General features: G+C 31.4%; 12 protein-coding genes across 12 annotated transcripts; 7 read left to right on the forward strand and 5 right to left on the reverse strand.

Annotated features, from left to right (window-relative positions):
• Positions 1-842: 842 nt before the first annotated feature.
• Positions 843-1805, forward strand: MTD1 (methylenetetrahydrofolate dehydrogenase (NAD(+)); the record flags this gene model as incomplete). The annotated part of the gene is made up of 1 exon (XM_003686730.1): positions 843-1805. One exon carries the CDS (start codon positions 843-845, stop codon positions 1803-1805), a length of 963 nt encoding a protein of 320 aa, XP_003686778.1.
• A 562-nt stretch (positions 1806-2367) lies between these two features.
• Positions 2368-3042, forward strand: BUD21 (Bud21p; the record flags this gene model as incomplete). Its single annotated transcript, XM_003686731.1, has 1 exon — positions 2368-3042. One exon carries the CDS (start codon positions 2368-2370, stop codon positions 3040-3042), a length of 675 nt encoding a protein of 224 aa, XP_003686779.1.
• A 286-nt stretch (positions 3043-3328) lies between these two features.
• TPHA0H01400 (uncharacterized protein) lies at positions 3329-6196 on the reverse strand (the record flags this gene model as incomplete). Its single annotated transcript, XM_003686732.1, has 1 exon — positions 3329-6196. The coding sequence occupies one exon, from the start codon at positions 6194-6196 to the stop codon at positions 3329-3331; it is 2868 nt and encodes a 955-aa protein (XP_003686780.1).
• A 598-nt stretch (positions 6197-6794) lies between these two features.
• Positions 6795-7778, reverse strand: SRP40 (Srp40p; the record flags this gene model as incomplete). Its single annotated transcript, XM_003686733.1, has 1 exon — positions 6795-7778. One exon carries the CDS (start codon positions 7776-7778, stop codon positions 6795-6797), a length of 984 nt encoding a protein of 327 aa, XP_003686781.1.
• Positions 7779-8462: 684 nt separating this feature from the next.
• On the reverse strand, positions 8463-10574 carry NDC80 (kinetochore-associated Ndc80 complex subunit NDC80; the record flags this gene model as incomplete). The annotated part of the gene is made up of 1 exon (XM_003686734.1): positions 8463-10574. The coding sequence occupies one exon, from the start codon at positions 10572-10574 to the stop codon at positions 8463-8465; it is 2112 nt and encodes a 703-aa protein (XP_003686782.1).
• A 911-nt stretch (positions 10575-11485) lies between these two features.
• HCR1 (translation initiation factor eIF3 core subunit j) lies at positions 11486-12268 on the forward strand (the record flags this gene model as incomplete). Its single annotated transcript, XM_003686735.1, has 1 exon — positions 11486-12268. The coding sequence occupies one exon, from the start codon at positions 11486-11488 to the stop codon at positions 12266-12268; it is 783 nt and encodes a 260-aa protein (XP_003686783.1).
• A 202-nt stretch (positions 12269-12470) lies between these two features.
• Positions 12471-15098, reverse strand: TPHA0H01440 (M1 family metallopeptidase; the record flags this gene model as incomplete). Its single annotated transcript, XM_003686736.1, has 1 exon — positions 12471-15098. One exon carries the CDS (start codon positions 15096-15098, stop codon positions 12471-12473), a length of 2628 nt encoding a protein of 875 aa, XP_003686784.1.
• A 907-nt stretch (positions 15099-16005) lies between these two features.
• Positions 16006-17082, forward strand: PTC7 (type 2C protein phosphatase PTC7; the record flags this gene model as incomplete). Its single annotated transcript, XM_003686737.1, has 1 exon — positions 16006-17082. The coding sequence occupies one exon, from the start codon at positions 16006-16008 to the stop codon at positions 17080-17082; it is 1077 nt and encodes a 358-aa protein (XP_003686785.1).
• Positions 17083-17586: 504 nt separating this feature from the next.
• On the forward strand, positions 17587-19194 carry TPHA0H01460 (uncharacterized protein; the record flags this gene model as incomplete). Its single annotated transcript, XM_003686738.1, has 1 exon — positions 17587-19194. The coding sequence occupies one exon, from the start codon at positions 17587-17589 to the stop codon at positions 19192-19194; it is 1608 nt and encodes a 535-aa protein (XP_003686786.1).
• Positions 19195-19374: 180 nt separating this feature from the next.
• IRE1 (bifunctional endoribonuclease/protein kinase IRE1) lies at positions 19375-23502 on the reverse strand (the record flags this gene model as incomplete). The annotated part of the gene is made up of 1 exon (XM_003686739.1): positions 19375-23502. One exon carries the CDS (start codon positions 23500-23502, stop codon positions 19375-19377), a length of 4128 nt encoding a protein of 1375 aa, XP_003686787.1.
• Positions 23503-24365: 863 nt separating this feature from the next.
• On the forward strand, positions 24366-24905 carry LRP1 (Lrp1p; the record flags this gene model as incomplete). Its single annotated transcript, XM_003686740.1, has 1 exon — positions 24366-24905. One exon carries the CDS (start codon positions 24366-24368, stop codon positions 24903-24905), a length of 540 nt encoding a protein of 179 aa, XP_003686788.1.
• Positions 24906-25172: 267 nt separating this feature from the next.
• Positions 25173-26420, forward strand: GPI8 (GPI-anchor transamidase; the record flags this gene model as incomplete). The annotated part of the gene is made up of 1 exon (XM_003686741.1): positions 25173-26420. The coding sequence occupies one exon, from the start codon at positions 25173-25175 to the stop codon at positions 26418-26420; it is 1248 nt and encodes a 415-aa protein (XP_003686789.1).
• Between the last annotated feature and the right edge of the window lie 28 nt (positions 26421-26448).

Consider the following 26448-nt stretch of genomic DNA (forward strand, 5'->3'; position numbering starts at 1 on the left):
TGCAATTCTGTAAAAAACTTAGATTAATAAAAAGGAAAACAGACAGTAACTGAATCAATATAAGAACAACACTGTACATCTATCTAAAATAAAACAATTGCAGTAATACAGATAATGTACTTACTAAGGCTGTACATACATTTTACATTTCTTGCGATGAGCTCTAATTGTTGATGAGACAGATAGAGAGTGTCAAAACTGTAACTTCCACATCTTTTTTTTCAAAATTTCTTGAAATTTCATTTAACAACATGTGACTTATATTATAACCCTATGAACCCTATACTACTGGTCAATGACCCTAATGTAAACCTTTTGCAATCCAGAGTCAGGAAAACAAGAACTGTAAAACAGAGTCATTTTAGTTTATTCATAGAAGAGCTATCAGTGTTGAACATGTGTGGTCTGGTCTATATATATACATATACATATAGATATTTATTTATAATGTAATGAATATTAATAATGACTTCTGATGGGAGTCTGACTTCTACATGATTGAATTAGTCTTCCGAGACACAACATTGTAAGGAATGGTTTAATGTGGATGTTAATCGCTGATATCTAGCAGAGTTTTATCTGCAACCATCACGCAAGCGTCTTTAATTGAGTAATACAAGACTATATTAATCTTGGAATATATATTATTCAGGACTGTATTTGGTAATTTAGTTATTATTTTATGTAATCGTACTCTCATACACATTTACGTGAGAGGCTATATAAACAGACAACTTTTTCTTGAGAAGTACTGGATTAAGTTTTGTTGAATAAAGTGACAATACTTTACAATTGAAAGCAGAACAACCAAAACCTCATATACATCCAATAATAATAACACTATGTCTTCTGCTGTAAACCCTGGTCGTACGATTCTAGCTTCGAATATTGCAAAGACGTTTATAGATGAGATTCAGAATAAGGTACTAAATGTCAAAAAGATTAAACCAGAGGGTCCTCTGTTAGTGGGGTTTTTATCCAACGATGATCCTGCAGCAGAAATGTATGCAAACTGGACTAAAAAAACATGTGAATCGATGGGAATAAGATATGAACTAAGAAGAATTGACGATAGTGATTTCTTAGAAGAAGCCATCATTGAGGCTAATAGAGATGATGATGTTAATGGTATAATGGTTTATTTCCCCGTGTTCGGCAATGCACAAGACCAATACTTGCAACAAGTGGTAGCTAAAGAAAAAGATGTTGAAGGGTTAAATCATCTTTATTATCAAAATCTATATCATAATGTTAGATATTTGGATGCAAATAAAAAATTAAAATCGATTTTGCCATGCACACCTTTGGCAATTATTAAGATATTAGAATATCTGAAGATATATAACAGTTTATTAGTAGAAGGAAATAGACTCTATGGTAAAAAAATCGTAGTGGTTAATAGATCAGAAATTGTGGGAAGACCTTTAGCTGCTCTACTAGCTAATGATGGTGCTATTGTGTATTCAGTAGATGTAAATAATATTCAAAAATTTACAAGAGGAGAAGGGTTAAAGTTTACTAAGCATCAAGTAGAAGATTTGGGAAATTTTTCAAATAGCCTTTTGAAGGATATTTCAGGTGAAGCAGATGTTATCATCACAGGTGTTCCTTCTGAAACCTATAAATTCCCGACTGAGTACATCAAAGATGGTGCTGTTTGTATTAACTTTTCGTCATCAAAAAATTTTGAAGATTCAGTAAAAGAAATAGCATCTCTCTATGTTCCAAGTACTGGTAAGGTAACAATTTCCATGCTATTGAGAAACATGTTCAGGTTGATGGAAAATGTTGAAATAACAAAGTAAAGGAAAGCATATACAATTAAAAAGGAAAAAAGGTTAAAAAATATGAATTCTAAGTACGACTTTGACTATATTATATGATTGTGCAATATTGACTAATTAATAAATATTTAATTAACATTTGTCTCCCTTTTGTTCGGAAAAGATTCAATATTTATTGCAGACAATATTCTTATACTTTCTGGAACTCCAATGGAGAATGTTTATCTGTACAACTACACCTATTTCTTTTAACTACAGTGTAATATATAATTTATTCTTAAGCAAATAGATAGTTAATTTAAGCTATAATGACGAAGTCTATCCATTACTGACACGGAACTGTCAATAAATGACTTTACGACGTATAGTGCCACGTGACACCACTGAGAAATTTCAAATTTTCAAAATTAAAAAATTTTAAACTTTTGCGATGAGCTTTCGCAATATATATGCATAATCAATTGATAAACTAAGTATATAAAATGAGTTACTCAATTATTCAGTCTTCATTTATTTACTCTTGCTCCTATTCACTGTAAAGCCAAGAGTCACTAATACATATTAACAGGAGACCTAAATAAAAATGGCGGTAACTACGAAATCCCATATGAAATTTGATGATATCGATGAAGACCTGAGTATGCCATCTAAGCCCATGAGCGAAACTACAAAAAGCACTGATAAATATGCTGTTAGTGATAGTGATGATAGTGATATGGATGAAGATGCGCCTGAAGAAGGAGCTATGGATGAATCAAAAGAATCTGTCGATCAATTTATGAAAATGGCAGAAGATGCCAGGAGATTAGAAGAGGTGATGTTGAAAGAAAAAAGAAGAAATCAGAACAAAATATTTAGCAAACAACAACAAGATAGGAGAGAAAGAAAAGGTGATACTTTAGATTCTGCCAATACTGAAGCTACCAAGCAACTTGAACAGCTTCCAGAAGACTTCTTTGATAAATTAGAAGCAGCAGAATCGAATATTGAAACAATAACTGAAATTCCAAAACATATCAACTTCAATAGTATAGAACATGATGATAAATATGTTTCAGAAGTTAAGGAACAGATAAAGAAGAAGAAAAAGAAAACGTTAAGAAAATTGAGAGCAGTGTCGACAAAAAAAGGACCTGTCACTGTGTCGTTATTATCTGCTATAGGTAATAGCTCAACCATGGCTCCAAAAAAAGAAGTACAAGTAATGTCTACTAGAGACAGATGGTTGAAAAGAAAATCAGTTAATAGGTTAAAATAAAATCCCATTTTAATATCAAAATTCATAAAGTCTTTACATATACCGTGTAAAGCACTAGCATCGCCATAATGTATAATTTAAATTCCATTATTATGAACTATCGCATAATGCAAAATTCATTAAATTTATTTGTATATCAATGCATATGAAGCCTACATTGAGTATAATTGATATTAGTGGTTATAGATTAAATTAAAATGTTGACAATTTATTAGAGAATATAAAACTTTTATAAATATGCAAGAATTGGTAAAATATATTATATAGCAAAATAATTATTAATTAATTAAGGAGATTTTCGTGATTTGTAAGATAGAGAACCTATCTTTTTAAGAGGACTGCTAAATGTATTTCTCAGTCCATGCGAATGAGAGGTTGTTTTTCTATCAGGAGATGTTATATTATTTTTGTCACTTTTGTCACTTTTGTCACTTTTGTCACTTTTTTCACTTTTTTCATTGTTAGATGATTCATCAACTTCTGATTCAGAAGTAAAAACCTTACTCAGATCTAGGGTTTCGTCAATAATCTTGTTTTGAAATTCTGTTCGTGTGTTAGACAGTATTTTCATTGTAGAATTTTTAAGATTATTCTCAATTCTATCATAATTAAAAGAATCAACGTTTCCTATTTTGGCAGAACTTGGAATTGGTATAATGATTGAAGTTTCTTGTTTAGAAACTGGTGCTGAATCAATTTCTTTGATATTTCTACTATGTGGATAGAAATCGGCATCTCTAATCTGATAATTCCGATAAGCACTATTCATCTTTCTTAATCCTGGACGAATACCAGTGCCATATTTATGACTGACTCTAGAGTGTTTTGAAGTTGGAGAAGTAGAAAATGAAAATGAATGTGAAGTATTTCTAGCAGGCGTTTCAGAAAAATCAGACATTCGTCTAATCTTTTTTGTTTTTGTTGGGGTTGTGAGCTTATAATTTGTGGCTCTTCTTAAAGTCCCTGTATTTTCTCTGAATAGTAATAAAGTTTTTGAAGATTCCATATCGATCAAATTATCATCTAAAACTGTTGATAAGTGATTGTTATTTGACACTGAAGAATCATAAGATTCCCCTTGTTCGTTTCCTTTATTGTTAATTGCAGTTTTAATTAAGCCATAAGCCATGTCATTAAACTGTAACGGATTCCCTATAGAAGAGGAAACAATAAGCTTACCTTTTAAAATAGTAATTGCCCTATCAAGAGCAAGTTCTTGAGAAAGGTGATTTTCAATAATGGAAACCTTTGGCCAGGTTGCTCTTGCACCGTTTGTTGTTTCACGTAAAAGAAATTCTTGTGAGGGATTTGATAATAATTCATTAAATCTAAGTATCATCTGAAGATCAGGAAGAATTGTGACATCACCAGAATATTGTTGCGATAAAACTGACCTGAACTTCATCATGGCATTTTTGGCAATCCCCAATTCACTTCCAATTTCTAGTAAATGAATTAATTCATTTGACATAAAATTATAAATGTTTGAAAGATTTTTTTTAAATTTAGCACTAATTTCATCTTGAATATTACCACCGACACAAGATAATGACATTTTCAATAGTGGAAAGACATGAAGGTTTACTTGACATGCAATAATATGATCTACATTGAACATCTCAGATAAACGAGTGATAGGTAGATCATTGTCTACAGAGCCATCAACAAATTTGACTGATTTACTTCCGTTCCATTCTCTCCTTTTTCCAGTCTTTGGATCTTTTTCATAAAGATTAGTTGGAGGGAAAATACCTGGTAATGAACATGATGCACAGACAGCAGACCAAATCAAAACATTTGGTGCTGTTAAATTATTTAATAATCTTGGTTGTTCAAACGTTGATGCCGGTGACACAGTGATGTTCAAAATTCGACCTGTTCTATTATATGCTTCTCGGAAAGTTAGATCTCCTAAAAAGGATATCATGGTATTAACTAAATTTTTGTTATCAAACCAAGTTCCATTCTTAAAAAATCTGGAGATTTTAATTAGAAGATTTTCACTATCACTTTTGTCATTATCATCTTTAAAAATATTGAATTCCGAATCCAATACTTTTTCAAGAAGCTCTGGAATTTCATCTTTTGTATGAACTGATAAGATACTAGCAACGATTGCACCAGCACTGCTTCCACTAATGACTCTAGGAATTAAATCAAGTTCAAACAACGTAGCTAATACACCAATATGAAACAAACCGAAGGTACCACCACCACTTAAAACCAAAGCAGTTCGGCCAATATTTCGTCTACTTTGTTGAAATATTGCCAAAAGGTAGCTGTCATCCAATTCATTTTGTTCCAGTAAGGCCTCAATACAGATCTTAGATTCCTTTATATAATCATCAATAATGTATTTTGTGCCAATGTGTGATTGGATATATAAATTCACATTACCCATATTTCCCAGGTTTCTTACCCATTGTGTACGTATTATATATAGTAACTTTGGGTAATCTTTCTCCAATCTTGCTACCTTTAGTTTGTTTGTTATCTCTTCTATTAACTTATAATCATACAATTCTGATTCTGCTTTCTGTTTCCATTGAATTTTATTTGTCACATTATCTAATTTTAGTGAAGCTTCTTTCCATTCATGAAATGACATAGCGTGTCTTCGTTCTGATAATAGCCTCTGGACTAATAAATCCCTTTCGTAGTCAAAGCTGGTGAATAGTTTACTGAATAAATGTTTGTAGTTCAAAATATTTAAATTCCACTTAGTTAGATTAGTTGTAATACTATTTTCACATTCTGAATCTAGATTAATAGGATATCCATGATTTTCAGTGCCATTTTTCATTTGTTCTAAGAACTCTTGATCCTTAAGTTCTTCTTCAGTTAAGGATTCAACTTTGCTGAGATTAAATTCTAAGTCACTTTTACTAGGAGCTTTTTTGCTAATACCATTAATAGAATTCTCGATCTCAACAGAATCAGTTGAGATTACCGAGCTAGATGAGTTTCTTTGGAATTCAGAGGTAGATTCAACATTTAAAGGGATATCGTCTTTCGCATTGTCTGCCTTAAACTCTACAGAAACCACATTCTTGTTAGGAAGTATATTGGCATTCTTATCTTTCAATAGATGTTGATAATATTTTTCAATTAAATGTTGTGTAACATGGAAGCTTGGATTCTCTCCGACCTGCATAATCTTTTAAGAATATATTTGCTCCTCGTATATTGTATTTAGTTTATTATACTAAAGTAAATGATAACTATCTGAGCGAGAGTATGATTATTGAATAGAAGCTTATAAATGTTGTTTAAATTGGATCTTATCTGGTATATTGTAAAACTTAGGAGACATCACAAATTGGATACTTAAATATAATCTTTTAGAGCATCAGTTGATTTTATAATGTCTAGTTTTGAAATTAGCAAGTTCCAGATTTCTGGGGGAAGCATCACTACGGCTATTAATTTTTTAGATGCTAAAAATTGTAACTGTTGCGCGGACACCTGAAATGAGGAAAAGTATACCATAACATTAAAATAAAATTAGTTGCTAATTATTGAAGTTAACAATTCTGTAACCAAATAGTGTAACTAATTTTTGCCTGACATAAGATAATGTTTAAGAATTAGTAATCTTTAGTATCTTCATGAAATTAATATTATTTTTATTTAAATATATACTTTATGTTACATATTACAAACTTTCTTCTTCTCTGTGCTAGATTAATGTTAAAAGTTGATGAAGTAATCTATCTATGCTGTGTGTAGGACTAACAAATACGAAAATTGCTCTAATCAGTAAATTTGTAAGAACCAGTTTCTAGAGTGATTGAACCACCTCTGTAAGAACCTCTCTTCATTTTATTTTTATTTTTAGTAAAGTCTTTACCTCTTACTCTGCCCAACTTTTCATTCGCCATTTCACCCCAAGTACCAGCAGCACCTTTGTATGTGTTATCAGTCAAATCCCAAGACTCAAAACTAATTTTCTCTCTTTCAATTCTGGAAAAATGGTTTCTTTGACCTTCTTTCAGTTCATCTGTGCCTGCTGAAATTTTTAGTTTCTCACGCTTATTACATTCTGAGACAGAAGTTGTAGCCTCGGAAGAATTATCAGATGCTTGCTCCGTTTTCTGTTTCTTGTCACTTTCTTTAGTTGTTTCGTCCTCGATAGCTCTCTTCTTAGAGTCCTTATCTTCGTTTTCAGATTCGCTTGAGCTTGAGGAACTCGAGTCAGAGTCTGAACCACTTGAATCTGATGAGCTAGAAGAACTTGATGAGCTTGAACTGGAGGAACTGGAAGAGCTCGAATCAGAGTCGGAATCACTCGACGAACTTGAAGAACCAGAAGAACTGGAAGAGCTGGAACTGGAGTCTGAATCTGAGTCACTTGAAGAGCTGGAACTGGAGTCTGAAGTTGAGTCACTTGAAGAACTAGAGCTAGAATCAGAAGAGCTAGAATCAGAAGAGTTAGAACTGGAAGAACTGGAAGAACTAGAGGAACTGGAAGAACTTGAAGAGCTGGAACTTGAATCTGAGTCACTTGATGAACTAGAACTGGAACTGGAACTGGAACTGGAACTGGAACTGGAACTGGAACTAGAACTGGAACTAGAACTGGAACTAGAACTGGAACTAGAACTAGAACTAGAACTAGAACTAGAACTAGAACTAGAACTCGAGGAACTAGAACTGGAAGAGCTCGAGGAAGATCCAGATGTCGACAATTCTTCCTTCTTAGCCTTTTCACTTAACTTTGGAGGATTAGAACCCATTTATAACGAAGTGTGATGATGTCTGATGCATTAAACAATGCCTTTATTGCTTCCTTAAATAAAACACTGGGCGTAAAGAAACAACAACAGACTAGCCCAAAACAGGACAAAAAAAGTAAAAATTGAAAACTTTTATATATTATTATATGAATCCTAATAAAGAAGGAACTACGATGACAGTGATTGAAATTGTGGACATCACTGCATCCTAAATTGAATCAAATTCAATTCATTAACCGTATACAATAAGTACAAGAATCAGTTAAAGCTAGAGAGCTCATCGATAAAAATTTTATTTTTTTTTCTTCAAATTTTGTTTTTTTCAACTTTTTCAGATTTCGGTTAATATCCTGATTAGGGAATCGAGCATAAAAAATTGCAGAAATAAAAAATTGGAATAGTGAAAGTGACAATGGAAACAGTCACAAGACATATGTTATACTATGGTATTGCTGAATTTGAACTATTTTGCTAATCACCACAATGTCACAACTTCACTATAAATATAATTGTGATTGTGATTGTAATATTGATCAATTGCCTGATCTTATAGGATACCTAAAGAAGGTGCGTATGGGTTGGGATGTTTCAATGTTTCAATTTAGATTAGTATTCGATTAATGTTACATAAGATGAAAAACTTAATGATATTAAGGTGGTTTAATTACAGAAAAAATGATTTTATTAATTTTCTAATTCTTTATTTATTATCGATTGAGAAGATTCTAACTTATTTTGAATTCTTTCCATAATATTACCTGAAAAATCTATGATTTCAAGAATTTTTTTACTAATATTATTTTTCTCTCTATCTAATTGTAATTGAAGTTCTTCCTTTTTTAATCTTGTTGAATTAATTAGTTGTTGAGTCTCTAATAATTTTTCTTTTAAGATTTTATTTGCATCATTTATCTTTCTCTCTAGTTTTTCAATTTCGATTTTTTGTTTTAATAATTTATTATCACTTTCTTGTTTATTTAATTCATAAGTTGAATTTGCCTCTGATAATTTCAATTCAACGTTCTCTGTCATTTTATTCTTATCCATTACTTCTTGTTTTAATGATATTAATTTTTGCTCTAATACAGAATTATTTTTTTCTACTCCTTCAATTCGTTCTTGAATTTCATTGTTTAATTTTATAATATTATTCTTGATCTTCATTGTATTCAAATCATTTTTGAACATTTTGTTGAAATCAATTGCTTTACCATTATTTAAATATGAATTATAATTCTGTTTGATTGAGTCATCGATTAACAATTCGAAATCTGATTTTTTAATAGTACTATGACCTAAACTTATTCTCTCATTAATTAATGTCTCTGTCGAAAGATCATATTGCCTTAAAGTATCATTTAATGCTTTCATAATAGATTCAAATTCAATCTTTAATGATTGAGTAGAACTGACAAATTTATTTACTTCATCTTTTTTCTGATCTAAATCCTTGCTCAATTTTTCAAATTCTAAATTTTTATTTGAAATTACATCAATTGAAATGTTTTTATCTTTTAAAAATTTCTTTATACTCGAAATTTCTTCTGAAATATCTCTAATATCATCTTCTCTTAATGCTTTTTCATTATTCATTTTTTCTAATTTTTGAGACCATTCATTACTCTTATTCTTCATTCCATCAACATAATTTTGAAATTTACTTAAATCACTCTTTAATGCAATATTTTTATCTCTTGATAGTTTTAAATTTTCATATATCTTAACTAACCCATCGCATTCTACACTCAGTGCTTCTGTCTTTGATCGTAAACTATTTAAGTCAATATCAAATATATGATTAAATTTTTTAAATTCCTCATTTAAATCTTTTAAAATTGGTTCAAAATTATCATCATTTTTCAAATATTTTTTATAACACTCGATAATATAATTGATACAGATTTGTTCAATCAATACTTCGTATTTATCTTGTTTCGAATCTTGTTCTTCTTGGGTTAAAGGTAATTTATTTTGTTCATTTATACTTTTCAAATCTTGGGTATTTTCATCTATTAATGATTTATCTAAAATTTTCAATGATTTATCTAGACTGATATTTGTTTTAACCATCCAATGTAACATACCTAAAAATTTATGCCAACTATTACCACCTACAGCAGATATTTGTGATTTATTAATCGTGTCTAAATAGGGGTATTGAAGAAATTTTAATATTTGATAAATTTCTAACTCAACGGATTTATTGGTATTACTATTGACATTATTACTATTATTCGATTTAAATTGATAACCTGGATCCAATCTTTGATATAACCATTGGAAAGTTATTATAAAGCCTTTCTGTGTAGGTTGTTTTAATGTTTTATTTGTAATTGGTAAATTTGTTTCAATTTCAAACTTATTGCTTGTTAAATAATTAATTATATCTTGCTGCATTGCATTTTGAAAATTTTTATCTCTCAAAGGTCTCGGATCTCTTGTAGAAACATTATTTGTATTAAGATCATTATTATTGTTATCATTGTTATTATTTGTTGGATAGGGCAGCATTGAATGTCTTTGCATACCGGATGGTTCATTGTCGCGGATATACGACGTCCTTTTCTGATTATACAATTGATTGACACTTGAGACAGTCGATCTTAGTTTTTTCCTATTATTAGGATCACTTTTATTGGAATGAGCATTCTTTGCAATACTCGAGTTAATCATATCTGTCAACGCCACATTGGAAACACTTTGTCTTCTCTTGATACCAGTACTTGGAGCAGGAATCTGCGAAGTGAACAACTGTGGGTTCAAGTTATTTAATATCGGTTGTTGAATATTCTGCATCGTAACTCCTGAGCTGATATGGGGGGGGGGGTTACGCTTAGATATATATATATATCACTGATAAGATCCCTCTTCTTGCACACTTATAATAATGTTAAAACCAAACTATCTCAGTGAACGTTGTACAAGAAGAAATCCTCAACCTCACCAATCTCCCTGGAACAACTAATGATTATAAAAGATGAAGTAACTTAAATATAATGATGTTTCTTATTGATGATTTGTGGTTTTTGTTTACTTTTTAATTTCCATTTTTCGTGTCAAACACCACAAAAATTGTTTAAAAGCAAATCACGTGATTGCGAGAAGGCATATATAATGGCGTTACCATATCGCTGACTACAACAAGCACAAGTCCATATACATTAGGCAAGTAAGAATTACTAATTATATATCAATCGAGTCCCTCCACTATGCGTTGTACTTATCTTTGTGTTTCTTTCCTCGACGCAGTGCATTCATTAGATGAATGCACTATGTGAGTGTCGTAAAATCCAAATATAGACTTACTAATGGTAATGCAGTGTTTCTTTCCAATCGGTATTTTATGAGCAACACAAGTCTTCTTTCTTATCAACTCATTCGCACTGATAGCACAAATATTCTTATAGCGGTATATCCTCTCGACTCTGTTTGTATCTATATATTTATATTGTTTGATTACACCTTTTGGAAGTTCAAATTGCCTGTAATGAGGAAAACCCAAAAAATGAAAAAACGAAAAAAAAAATAACGAAATAAATTTATTGAAAATTTATTCAAATTAATTGATGAGATGAACTCTCTCAGTTGAGTTATAAAGGAGCGATACTGATCGTTTTGTTACTTGGATATTGATCAGGGTATTGCTCTTTTGCGACCAGTTGACTTGAAAAGTAACGGAAGAAACACGTTAATTGAGGTTCACTAAGATGTCTTGGGACGACGATTTTGTTGCTGGTAATGATGACGATACTGTCTTAATGGAATCATGGGATGCTGAAGAGACCATCGAAGAGAAGAAACAAAAGGAAGCTGAGTTGAAGAGACAAGAGCAATTGCTGAAGACACAAGAGACTGCTAACAAGAAGAACAAGAACAAGTCTTCTACTGACCAAGTGTTGATGGAAATTGACACCTTAGATGACGCAACTCGTAAAGAATTGATTAAAAAAGCTGAGTTGGAATCCGATCTAAACAATGCTGCTGAATTGTTTGGTTCTTTGGGTGTTGCTGAAGAACATCCAAGAGCTTTGGCTGCTAGAAAAGAAAAAGAGTTGGAAGCCATGATGAAACCTGCTTCTTTAACTAGAGACACACCATTAGAAAGCCATCCAATCTTTAATGCTGAATCAAAGAAAGAATTCCAAGATTTGAGAAAAGCTATATCTGCTGCTGTCACTCCATTGAACGAAGTTTCCTCCTTGAACTACTCATCATCTTTAGCCATTGATTTGATCAGAGATGTTGCAAATCCTATGTCTGTTGAATCTATTAGACAAACTATTGCTACTCTAAACGTTTTAATGAAGGATAAAGAAAGACAAGAAAGACAAGCCAGATTAGCTCGTGTCAAGGGCGGTACCGCAACTGGTGGTGCCGGTAAGAAGAAGATTAAGGGAAAAACCAATTTAGGTGGTGCATTCAAGAAAGATCAAGATTTCAGTTTAGAAACTGAAGATTTTGGTGATTTCGGTGACGATGATTTCATGTAAAACCCATATCATCTTTATTCAAATATATAAAACATAATCAAATAAATAGTTTTCAACTAAATTTCTAACAACTTGTGCTAAAGAAAATAAATTAGTTTTCTTATAAATTATACAAGTACTACCAAATAGAAAAACAAGCAGATATATATATGTAGGTTTGAAGTTTGACTACATCTTTAATCCATGTGGAAAGTATATTTTCTCATTTAAAATATTCTTCAACTTGTGGTAAGAATGATTTCAAAAGAGCAATATTCAATTCAATCTTTTCAATAATTTGTCTTAGGTTTCTATCGTATAATGAAACATCCTCACCTTCAAAAATGTTTTGAATTTTTTGGAATAATTCAACATCAGATATGTTTGGTAGTGAAAAACTAACGAATCTAGAAATCACAATACCATTGACTTTTAATCTAGTTAATAGTTCATCTTTATTTTGTTCAACATACTCAATAAGTGATTTTTGTACATATGGATTCTTCCCAAAAGCTGTGGCTAAAAATTGCACATTCATAGTTTCGATCTTAAATAGAAGGTCAAAAACATGTTTGAATAATTTTTCATTTCTCACTTTACCTAAACAAGTCAAGATAGTTTCTAGTTCACTCAACGTTGCTGTAGATAATTTTGAAGTAATTTTCTCAAACAAGGATGCTTCTGTGTCCAATTGTGAAAGCAGAGTACCTAAAATAATTAGTCTATTTGATTCATGAATTTTATTAGAATTATAAATTTCTGAAGCAGCCTTGACCACTCTAGGATGACTTAATGAACCAGTAAAAGCTAAAATCATATCAAAAATCTTTGCCTTGTCTAATTTGGTAGTACTGTCCTCTTGCAAAACAATGCTTGGGTTCTTTAAGTATGCAATAGCAGCATCAATAAAAGGCTCAAATAAATTTATAACATTATTATCGAATTTTTCAATAGTTGTCACAGAACTACTGTTGTATATTAAAGTCCTCATGTGTGATAATTTATCAATAATTAATCTCCAAATACAATGGTCAGTCAAATCTCCTAATTTTATAATGGCTGAACTTAATTTAAAAAAATCTCCAAAGGAGTTAACAGAAGCAACATCAGAGATCAAAACAATTTGTGATTTGCTACTTATGTTTGCCACGTTATCAATAATATTCTGGAGTAATTCTGCAGATTGATAGTTGACTCTATAAAAACCGTAGCCATCTGTATTGAAGAAGTTAAATTTACCATCATTACCAATATCTAATGAAGATGAGTCAAACTCTAGCTTGCCCTCTGTTACTTTATCTTTGGTCATCATTAAAGGAACCCACCAACTCGTTTCTTTCTTGTTATTGTCTTTTCTTTGTGTGTATCTTTCTTGTGTTAAATTCAACAAAGAACTGGTGCTGTTAACATTAATTACAGGATAACCTAATTCCAAAATCCATGGCTTGATTCTTGTTAAGACATCAATATCATTTACTTCACTGATACTTTCGAATAAGTCAACCATAGTAGCGTTACTGAATTTGTTTCTCCTTAAATATAAAGCAACACCCTTTAAAAAGTTGGCTTCACCTAAAAATCCACTTAACATTTGTAAAACGGAGCAACCTTTCAAATAAGAAATAGTATCAAAGACTTGATCAATATCCTTTGGATCATGGACATTAACTCTAATTGGGTGAGATTCTTCTAATGAATCTAAACTTAAAGCAACTTCACGAGCATCCAACATATTTAATGATGAAATATTCCATTCTGGGAATAAATGGGCAACTGCATAGTTACCAACCCATGTAGCAAACCCTTCGTTTAACCACAACTCATCCCACCAATTCATTGTAACCAGGTTACCAAACCATTGATGGGCCACTTCATGACAAACGACACCTGCCACCTTTTTAGCAGCTTCAGATATTGGGATATCTTCATCTTTCCCATCATATAAGATAGCAGATGGTCTGAAAGTGATTAACGAAAAATTTTCCATTGCATTGTGTGAATATGACTCAACACAAACAATATCCAATTTTGGTAAAGGATATGGAATTTCAAATAATTCTGAGAATAAATCAACAACCCTTCTCGTGACGTTCATAGCAAATCTACCTTGGTGACTTTTGCCTTTAGCAGTAAACAATCTGATTGGAAGAGAACCCTTTGTCCCTGAGGAACCATCTCTGATATCATAACCATCTAACGTTGGATAAATTTTCTTTTCAGTGGAATCTTCAATGTAGTCGTAGTGACCAATAGCCCACGCTACTAAATACGTTGACATCAAAGGTGAGGTATAGAAGGTCGTCGTTGATAAGTTTTTAATGGTCTCCACAGACTCTTCTGGCATATTTGACAAAACAGTCAAAGACTTATCACAGGTGATATTAACCTTGAAATGTGATTTCAAGTTCGGTTCATCCATACATGGGAATGCTCTTCTTGCGTCAGTAGCTTCGAATTGAGTAGATAACATCCATCTATCTTCTCCGGTGGAAACGTCTTTATAATCAGAACGGTAGAAACCAGACATATTAGTTTGCAAAATACCATCGTAGTTGATAAACAATTGAACATCTTTTGTAATCTCGATTGGGAACTCCATAGAAACTATTTCAGTAATTTTGTCATAAGATTGAGAAACCATAACATATTTCTCATTACCACCAAACTCAATCCATGCTTCGTTAATAACCAGATCTCTGGTGTGTAATTGAATAACATTGGTCGAACTTAAAGATTTCAGATTGATACAGACCGCACCTTTGAATGTGTTTGTATTAATGTTTAAATCTCTAATCCAAATAGTATATAATTCTGGATGGAAAACTTTTGGCAGTAAAAATTGATTACTCATCTTGAATTGCCAGTAATTCTTTTCGTGATAATAGAAGAGTGAATAAAAGTTCTAGATAAATCTAGTTTTCCCTTATTCACCAACCTCAATTTATAACTAAAAACAATTTTAAGAATTATAGTCATCAATAAATCAATGCTACTTTTCTGCATTATGTTTTTTTCCTAGATCGACACGATAAAGAAGTTGCTGAATCGTTTTGCATCTCAGAACAAACTATATATATATAAAGTTATAATAAGATAGTATATAATAGGGGGGATAAAACAACTTGATGCTTATCAAGATTTCATAGCTGTTGCTTATATACTCTTAATTTTAAACTGATCATCTCGTCCCTTGTGCTATTAATTATTGTTGGTACCAAAATGCCGTTACGCAGGACTAACTTGACCTTGATACAATGATTACTTCTTTTAAAGAATATAAAATAAACATAATTATCATGCCACTAACCAATGGCTACAGCAATGCCGCAACCATAACCTGCTTAACTTGTAAGAGCTTTATTCATTGGGATTGTGACGCTATAATGGCATTGCAATTGAATCGACATCGCACTTCCAACGAAGAGCTGTTACCGACATCTGAAAGGTCGTACTTTGTTCATCAGAATTCAAAGTCATCGCTAATATCCAAACCTTTTGTAATTGCAAAAGTGGTTGGGTTCAAGGCACATATACATGCCTACTGGAATTCAAAAGGCAGGGTTTATTTATTATTCAGTATACATTTGTTTCAGTTTGGTTGTATCTCTTATAGATGGATTAAACAATTACGTTTTTATTGGAGGACATACACAGCTTAAAGCACAAAATATACACTTTTTCACTATCACTTTCAATTGTTTGCAATGTTTTCTGTTGCTGGGATTAGGGGCAGTGCTAGAATATGTTCCAATTATGGTATGTATAGCCAGTTATTGGCATCAATATTGGTTTTAATATTTGCAGTTTGGATACTAATACCTATTTCTTCGGTTTCATTAATAGCTCATGTTCAATATTTAAAAGGAAATTTCTATAATCTCTCAAAGAGATGTTTTACATCGACCGGTACGTTTAATGATCAAAGTGGCAATTATAGCTCATACAATTACTACACTACTTCTTCTCAACCACAAGATACTGGCTTATCTTATAAACTTGCAGTAGCATATCAACCAAAAGACAGAGATGACCCAATTTACAAGAACTTGAAATCATCATTAGATTCACCAACTGGAGAGGATAATTATTTTGTAAGGAAAAATGCTAACAACGATGTTTATGTTGGTGTAGCAGATGGTGTAGGTGGTTGGGCCTCATACGGCTATGATTCAAGTGCTATTTCTAGAGAGCTATGCAAAGCTATGTCAGATTATAGTACTATTAAGAATCAGAAAAACAGTTTGCCATTTTATGAAATTAATCCTAAAACATTAATAGATATTTCTTATAATAAAATAAAGGATGAAAAAATCGTGAATGTTGGAGGCACTACTGCAATCGTAGGTCATTTTCCTCCAAGTGGTAAATTACAGCTGGCCAATTTAGGTGATTCTTGGTGTGGTGTTTTCAGAGATTATAAATTAGTATTTAAGACAAACTTTCAAACAGTAGGGTTTAATGCTCCATATCAACTTGCTATTATTCCAAAAGAATTACTATCTGGGAAAGAGAACTCTTACATTCAAAATAAACCAAGTGATGCTGATGAATATACTTTCCAATTAGAAAAGGATGACATTATTTTATTGGCAACCGATGGGGTTACCGACAACATTGCTACTGGGGATATGGAAAATTTCTTTAGAGATAATGAAGCATCAACAGAAGAAGAATTACAGACTATTACTAAAAAGTTTGTTAAGGAAGTTGTTGCTATTAGTATAGATCCAGACTTCCCAAGTGTGTTTGCTCAAGAGATCTCTAAATTAACAGGAAAGGACTACAGAGGAGGAAAAGAAGATGATATCACAGTGGTAGTTGTAAAAGCTGAATAGAGGAAGACGTTGATATGATATTTTAAACTAATTCCATATATGGCGTTAGGCATCTGTAAAACACAGTTTTTAACCTAGGTCACCTATTTTGCCAAAGGCAGCGTCAACTAAATTCCTAACCATTCTCATTATTTAATCTTCAAGTAATGTCTAATTTCCATATTAGACATTACATTTCTTATGGAGAGAGCGAGAGAATTTAGAGTAGTGTCATTATTCTTATATAATTAAACGAATATATATATATATATGTATATATATATACACAATCTTGATTTTTGACCGTCATTTTCACATGATAGTGAAACATCTGAAAAATATAATAGGCACGATCTATAAGAAAAAGTATCGTTTATAAACCATTATATAATTGCTTTATAGATAGGTGTATTCGGCTGGTTATAACAGTCTGTATATAATATGCATACTGAGGATAACTACATATTATTACCACCGAAATTTAGAGCTGATTTGTGTTGAACTTGGCATGCAATTGTTTGAGTGATGGGAGAGTTGTTGATACTAATTGTAATAGTAACATCTTCTGTATTTGCATACAGCTGGTCATATAGGGTCCTATGGTTCAAGACGAATCTTCTATACCAATCGTTGTCACCAACTGTCAATAATGATAAATTTTCTGAGCTGGACACTTGGAGCACCGATAGCAATGGATTCGTTCATAAATTTTATACAGAATATTCCGTTTCATCTCATACCCTCCATGAAATGATAAGGATCCTATTCGCAGCTTCAATGGTTTGTTATCTAGTTTTAATCGAGGTAGTACTGTGGCAGATTACCGCTTCAGCTCCAGATGGGAAAGAAGGCTTTGTGACCTCATTTATATGGCCATTACTTTTATTTTGTTTAACAATATTACTAACCACTGTTCAACCATTTTTAATGCTGATATCAATCTTAGATAAATTCTTTAATGATAAGCTTGGTATTGAAAAGTTAGCTATGATAACTGCTGGGACTGTATTTGTACTGAACCTTACCTTGTATTACATAGAATTTGGTCCATTTATTTTTACGAATAGTTTGTTAACCAAATTATCCGTTGCAGGGGTCTCCATGCTATCAATTTTATCTGCAATCGCTACAGTCTCAACTATATACTATACGTTTTTAATGGTTTGGAAAAGGGGAAATCTATCGGGTATACAAAATATCAACACTATAGGTGATAGGTTATCGTTATGGGCATCTGATTATTCAGTAAGAGAAAGAATAAATGATTATAAAAGAAATATAGACGGAAATATTGAAATATTAAAAAGACTTGAATCAGAGACAGGAGGAAGTCAATCAATTCTACGAGACAAACTCATTGAAAAAATTGGATGGTACCAATTAGAGGTAAACAAATTAGAAACTCAACAGAATGAATCACAGTTTATAAGAAATTCGAAGAAAGTCTTTCACATTATGTTTCTTATTTACTGTATCCATAAAGTCGTAACGACATTTGTTTCTAGAATTCCATATTTGATCATCCATGCATTATATTATCCAGATGATTATAATTATGAATATTTTGATCAAGATAAGAGATCTAATTTTGGATCTGATCCACTTTCAGTTACAATGGCCAGCCTTTTAAATTTTTTCTTATTCAGATTCAATTATGCACAAGATATTGATGATCTTGCGAGACAGATATCTTTGTTAATGTCAATATCGTTATTCGGGGCTTCTTTTTCCACTGTGATCACAACTATATCGTATATCTCAGCTTTGTTACCAATTAAACTCCAAATTTTAGCGTTATACGCTATCAAAGATAATGAAGAATCATCATTACCTTCTATAAAATCCAACAAGAAAAGATCAAGAATTAATAGAAATCCATCATTAATTAAAAACTTATTCATTTCAGAATTGACAGGTATATACGTAATCTCTACCGTATTGACAATTAGATCAAATTTACCATACGAAGTATCAAGAAAGTTGAATGAATTATTAGGTGAACGGTTTTCTGTTCCTAATGTTGTCATCGATGTTTGGTTTTACGAGGTATATGCATGCTTTTGTATAATTGTTTTTGTTGCTACGAAAGTTGCTGAGAAGACAATATTTTCACAATCTACATATAATAATTAATATTTATTTATCTATTCCATAATACCGAGTGAATCATACTTATTTATAAAATATTAATCTTGTTCTAACAAAAGTATATATATGTATATGTATTATTTATTATGCAGAAAAAAGTAGCTAATATAAATCTATATATTGGCTGTGCAACAAAACATATCACATGTATGGCGTAGATTACCTTTATAAATATTCTATAAAACTTGGATCGTCGTTTAAATTTTCTTCAATAAGTTTGTAAAGTTCTAACAATAAGTTTGGAAATTTTTCAATGAAATAGAAATAAAAACCATCTGGTAAAATACCTATTTTTTTAGAAATCGATGCTGGGGTATCTTGGTAATGGTGGTATTTATTCCTGAAAGCTCTTAATAAATCCAAAAATGAGGCGCCCGAATATTTTCTGTATTTACCTAAACTACTAATGAATTCTGAGTCAAGGGTAGTTGTCCAATTCCCATTTAAGATGACAAACTTTGCATTTGCTTCTAACTCAAGCAATAGTGCAGATGGTGGATCTCTTCTTTCACCTTCAAAACGATCACTCACTTTTAATAAGAACTGAAGCTTTTTCGAAACTGACCAAAATAAGGGATGTTTTAAAACATCTAATGCAGGTGGTCTACTTAGCGGATCATTTGAAATCATACGAGAAATTAAATCCTTAGCTTCCAATTGTAACGATTCATCTGTCAAAGTAGCTGAAATTTTAGAAAGATTGAATGAACCTTTGATGATATTAGCTTCTCTTATATATCTGTCACCAAATGGGTGTTCACCATTTGATAAAATGTAATAAAATACACAACCCATTGAGAAAATGTCAATAGCTCTAGTCAATCTCATTTTACTACCATCATCATGAACAGCATCAGAATTTGATAATTGAGAAGCAGATTTATCATTTTCTGACACTTCTTTAATCGTTTGTAATAAAGCTCTCTTCGAGACATCTAAAAGTTCAGGAGCCCTCCAACCAGTGGTACCTGCAGCATTGTTTACATTAGTTTGGAATGAAGATTTATCGCTCTCTAATTTTTTACATAAACCAAAGTCAGATATTAAAATACGAATATTCGAATTGTCATATTTATCAGCGGAAATTTGGCCTGCGATGAATTTCTTTGCTGTTGCAACTAAAATATTTTGTGGTTTAATGTCCCTATGGATGATTTTTAATAAATGTAAATGGTTAACACCAGATGCTATTTGATTCAGAATAGTCAAAGATTCCCAATCTCTAGACCAAACATCGGCAGTTTCTAATAACATTTTTTTCACTACCAGACGTCTTTTTTCAACTAAATCTTCCAAGTTCGAGTTACAAAGTTCTAAAGCAATGTATAAGAATCTACCTGTTTCTTCAGAACAATAATATCTAATAACATTTGGATGGTCGTCACTCTCTGATAATAAATCTATTTCAGTTGATGCAATATCACAGAAATCGATTAACATTCTCTTAATTGCTACCGGTCTACCTTCAAATTTTCCTTTATAAACAACTGTTCCTAATGAACCAAAACCTAAAACTTCTTTAGAGACTGTTAAGTTTTTCAAGTTTTTATCATGGTCATCATCAATTGGAATTGGGTTTTGACTATTTGATCTAATTAATGGCATACTTGATAAGTTGTAATCTTGGTTACCCTTTTTCAACAAAGAAGTTGCAACCGTAGTTGCATTTGATTTGCTGTTCGAATCAGTTGTTGCTGTAACATTAGCATCACTTGTAGTCTTAGTTGTATTAGTGTTAGTATTCGCTTTCTTTTTATTTTTCTTATTTTTCTTTTTCTTCTTCTTTTCATTTGTTACAAGCGTAAATGCATCAGAATCAACTGATGTATCCATTGTAGTATTTCCTATTCTCGTCAACGAATCGTCATTATATGCAATATCATTATTTGATGTATCTTGACCAAATTCTTGAATTGGATCAATGTTAGATGCGACACTAAACGTGCTTATTTGTCTATCCATAGGTTGAGTCTCTACAGAAAATATATCGTTGTTTTTAAAATTAATAGTAGTTGGTTCTTTCCCACCAGGGGAAGCACTTGAGTTACTATTTTTTAATTTATTATTAATAGTTAAAGTTTCTGCCGATTCTCTTTTATTTTCTGTACCAATTTTATCGAAAAAACTTAAACGGCGAATATTTTGACTAAATCTTTTAACATAAAAAGAATCTCTTCTGTAAAACTCAGTTTCCTTTAACACACCTATTGATTTTAATAAATCTGCTGATGGTCTAATAATTTCATATCGATGTAATAATATTAGTAATACAGTTGTCACAATAAACACTGTTAGTGTTTCTAATATCCTTTTTGCGAAGTTTTTAATTATCGAAATGTATGAGTTATTATCAAGCATAAACTCTTTATTGTTTGTATTCATTTCTCTTGCAATTTCTTCATGAAGTTTTAATCTATAAGCCTGTAATTCTTCTGGTGAAAATAATTTATAATTTTCTTCTGGATTAAATGCATCATTTGAATTGTCATTATTATTTTGTGAATTTTTATTATTATTACTATTTAGTCCATTATTATCTGTATTCTTGTAATAGCTATTCGAATACATGTTTGTTTTGAATATTGATGTTGCTAAAGTGTCAAGTATTTTACCGTTTTCATCAACAGGCACGTATTCTGTTTTAGTGAAACCCGAATCCTCGTCACCATATGTAAAATAATCTTTATCATCATATGGTAGCATAATTAAATTATGTTTTTCATTTAAATTATAATTGTAATAATGATTTTTTTTCTCTTTATTTAAATAATGGACACCGATAATAGTTGATTTGAATAATTTTTTATTTTTCAAAAATTTTAATTTTAAATCATATGTATAACTTTCACCTAACTTATCTTCCTTTTGTTGATATCTTGATAATTTTGCTGAATTAACAAATGATGGAAAATTAATTTCTGATAATGCAATCCATGATTTATTATCTAATTGATCTAGATAAACCTTTTCGTATAATTCTTTTGAATTATTGCCATTATAATTTACATTAAATTGATGTACTGGATGTTGTGCTAGTACATTATCACCTGTAATTTTATTTTGGAAAACGTCAAATATATTTGTAATTATACCTGATGAAAATTTATCTGAAATCCATTTAATTTCATTATTATTTAAATCAATTGCCATTACAGAGTTATCATCTGACGTTGTTGATTTTAATGGTGAAATATAAATACCATCTTTGGAAAAATTATTACCAGTTGCGAAATGTAAATCTAATGAATTTCTTTGCCATGTCGTGTATGTAACATCGTATGATGGCGAGTCATTTGAGTGAATCTCTAAACGATAAGTTGTTTTACCGATTTTAATTATATTTGATGGATCAATTATATTAGTTTCGTCTGATTCATCATAATACTTTTTATTTTCTGTACTAAAACCGAATGCAGACAAAATAGTACCTGTTCTAATATCGATTGTAAACATCGACGTTTGTCTGGAACCTGTATAAGTTTTTTCTTCTTCTACAACTGTACCTATTTCATCAATAATAAAATTTGTCTTTAAATGCATTGGTGATGACATTATTAATTGATGTATTGAAATGGGTAATTTTGTTACACCTTGAAAAACATTAAAAAAGTAAATATTACCATCACCAAATGGTTCAATGATTAAAGTTTCATTTGTCTTTGAACCTGTCGAATCCTTTATAATCATATCATTCTCGTCATCTGTAATTGTTAAAATCGAATGTTCTATATCCACATGATTCAGTGACCATATTATTTCTCCTGTGTATCTATTCAAGCCATATAAACCATCTTTCAAATCTGAAACCAATACAATATCACTTAGTTCATAATCTGAAAGTGAATTATCTGTATTATAAGGTATAATCATGCTTGGCTTTTTATATTTATTTGCATATGCATTTGTGATTGTGTTTGTGTCTATGTTTGGATTTAATGGTGATGCAGTCTTCACGTCGAAATTTCTTTTCAGTTTCTGATTTAAAAATTTCATATATTTATCATCTACGTGACCATCCTCATCCTGCTCTTGATCTGCATCGTCCTCATTATCATAGTCATCATCTTCTAGCAATGACGTTGAATCCAAGAGATCTATAGGCAGTTCAAAGTGATTTCTATTTTCAAAATTCTCATTTAATATCGTAGTGTGAGTCAATGGTTCTACCGATTTAATCACATTATCGCGATTCCCATGATATTCATATGCTTCAATTAAGTTCTTCCCATATATTAATAAAAATATAAATATATATATATTTATCAGTAAATTTGATGTATAGTAGTGTATCATGCCAAAACAAAAAAGATGAGGAAGAGAGAAATTAAAATGAGTCTATTAGAGTCCTATATGTGTGTGAATGCTTGTAATATGCTTTGTTTATTTGTTTGTAGCCTTTTGATATTTCTTGTTATCTGTTTCTGTGGTTTCAGTTTGTTCTATGCAATTGTAGTACTAAAACACTTTGGGTAATGATGCGCAGTTTCTATTATTTACTATGTATACACACACACACACACACACACATATATATATATATATGTACATGTGTGTGTGTCTTAATATAATTACATTAATGTAGATCTGAAAATATGAATATATTATTAATCGAAAATAAAAAATGAAAAGAATGAAAGCATTACTTAGAAACAATACACAAAAACAGTAATTATCCATTATAAGATAAATTATCATCAGATTTGACATTGGGACAAGTACGATATTTCTCAAAATCAGAGCGTAGAGCTGGTATTGGTGTGCATCTGTGTATACAGTTCAGCGGTGTAGAGGCAATCAGGAAGTTGTGTAACGTTACACGACACCACATACACAATGACGTACAATTGTAAACAGAGAGTAAGCGTGCGCGTTGGTGTGCGTGCCTTTCGCAGCCGCGGGTGGGCGGCCGGGTGACGTTATCGTGAGGAGGCGGGGGAGCGGCGGATACGCAGAGAGGCACGTGATATAAGAAACTGTTACCCCCCTTTTTCATATTGTCAGTCACGTGATAGTGTATTGTCTTTGCTCACGTGACTGACTAATTTCTTTTTTTTTATTTTCAAATTTCAGGTCATGTGACGTGTGGTGATGAAAAATTTATACTAACGCTGCATTGAAAAAGGCGATGTCGTCAATTCGATGAGCTACTATTGCATATGTTAAACACACGTTTTCATACATATATATATATGTATATGTATATAGACGGGCACAGCGCTATAGATTATACACTTACCACAGACCAGCACTCTATCACCATGGATAACGATATTAAAAAATTCAAGTTGTACTTGAACCATCTCAATAAGCAGCTCAACGCCTTGAAGCCACAGCTAGAGAAACTCATAAGTCATGGATCTTTGGACGACATGCTGATTAATTTGAATTCATCCAATAACATTGAATTAGAAAAATTGAAACTTGTCAACCATATGGCTTACATACTTACGTCTTTGCTGTTCATTAACACAAAACTGTATAACGTCAAGGATAACTCAAGGATAATGGGTGAATTGAATAAAGTTAAAGAATATATGGGAAGGTATGATACTTTCAAGAATAAAGCAATAAGGTCCAAGGATGAGAAATCGCAAGCAAAAGAGCAGATCGCAGGTGTCCTACAGAATAGTGCTATCAGTTATAAGAATTTTGAAAGGAAAGGAAAGATAAATAAATATAAAGTATCGAAAAAATAAGACATGCATATATAAACAACAATATACACTATACAATAAAAATTGTAAAATAAATATACATAAGCATTCAAGCATGTTCTCTACTTTAATCATATATCAATTACTGCATTACTATATATATATATATATATTACTGGAACTAGTGAAATACTTATATAGTTGCTCCGGGTAATATTGGTACAAAAAACACCACCAGGGCAATATTACACCTAAACAAAAGAAAAGCTACATCACAAAGTGGAACTTTATATTAAATGGATATATCTGATGCATACGTTGACGAAGTATTTGAAGTTCATCCAAATAATCGGCACAGAATATCAGACTCACGTTGTTACAATGAGGTTCAATTTTTTCATACCGTTTTTGTTGTTGCTAACAACAAACTATGTGCTAGCTGATGAAGAGAAAAATAATCATACAAATAACTGGGCTGTACTAGTCTCTACATCAACTTTCTGGTTCAATTATAGACACATGGCAAATGTATTGTCAATGTACAGGACTGTAAAGAGACTAGGTATCCCTGACTCTCAGATCATCCTAATGTTAAGTGACGATGTAGCTTGTAATTCAAGAAACTTATTTCCAGGGTCAGTATTCAATAATCAAGATAGAAAAATTGATCTTTATGGTGAATCAATTGAAGTTGATTATAAAGGTTATGATGTAACAGTAGAAAATTTTATTAGATTGTTAACGGATAGATGGCCTGATGAACAACCAAAATCAAAACGACTCTTAACTGACGAAAATTCAAATATTTTCATTTATATGACTGGCCATGGTGGTGATGATTTCTTGAAGTTTCAAGATGCTGAAGAAATTGCTTCTGAAGATATCGCTGATGCTTTCGAACAGATGCATGAGAAGAAAAGATACAATGAAATCTTCTTCATGGTCGATACTTGCCAAGCAAATACGATGTTTTCAAAGTTTTACTCTCCAAACATTTTAGCTATAGGTTCAAGTGAATTAGATGAAAGTTCTTATTCTCACCATTCTGATGTAGAGTTAGGTGTTGCTGTCATTGATAGATTCACATACTATACGTTAGAATTTTTAGAACAGATCGATAAGAGCTCAACACTTACATTAGAAGACTTATTTCAATATTACACGTTTGAAAAAGTTCATTCTAATGTAGGTGTAAGAAAAGATCTTTACTCAAGAGATCCAAAAGATGTATTAATTACTGATTTTTTTGCCAATGTCCCAAATATCATCCCTGATTCTTCAAGTGAAAATGAATCCTCAAATAAATATATTAACCTAATTAATCTGGCTATGGACCAATATAATTCAAATTCAAAAGTGTCAAAAAATAAAGACAATGCACTATCACCAAGTGTTTTATCTAAGAGCCAGAATTTTAATAACATTGAATACATTGAGGATACTAGAACCGCTATAAGTTCCAGCATAAAGACTCTATTAGTAACATCCGTTGTCACACTTCTTTGTATTTTATTCTATTTACAAGAAGCAGAATCATCAAAAACATTCACCAAATAATAAACATTTTCTTATATTATACAATATA

This window comes from Tetrapisispora phaffii, chromosome 8 (genome assembly GCF_000236905.1).
Source record: "Tetrapisispora phaffii CBS 4417 chromosome 8, complete genome".
Classification (NCBI taxonomy): domain Eukaryota; kingdom Fungi; phylum Ascomycota; class Saccharomycetes; order Saccharomycetales; family Saccharomycetaceae; genus Tetrapisispora; species Tetrapisispora phaffii.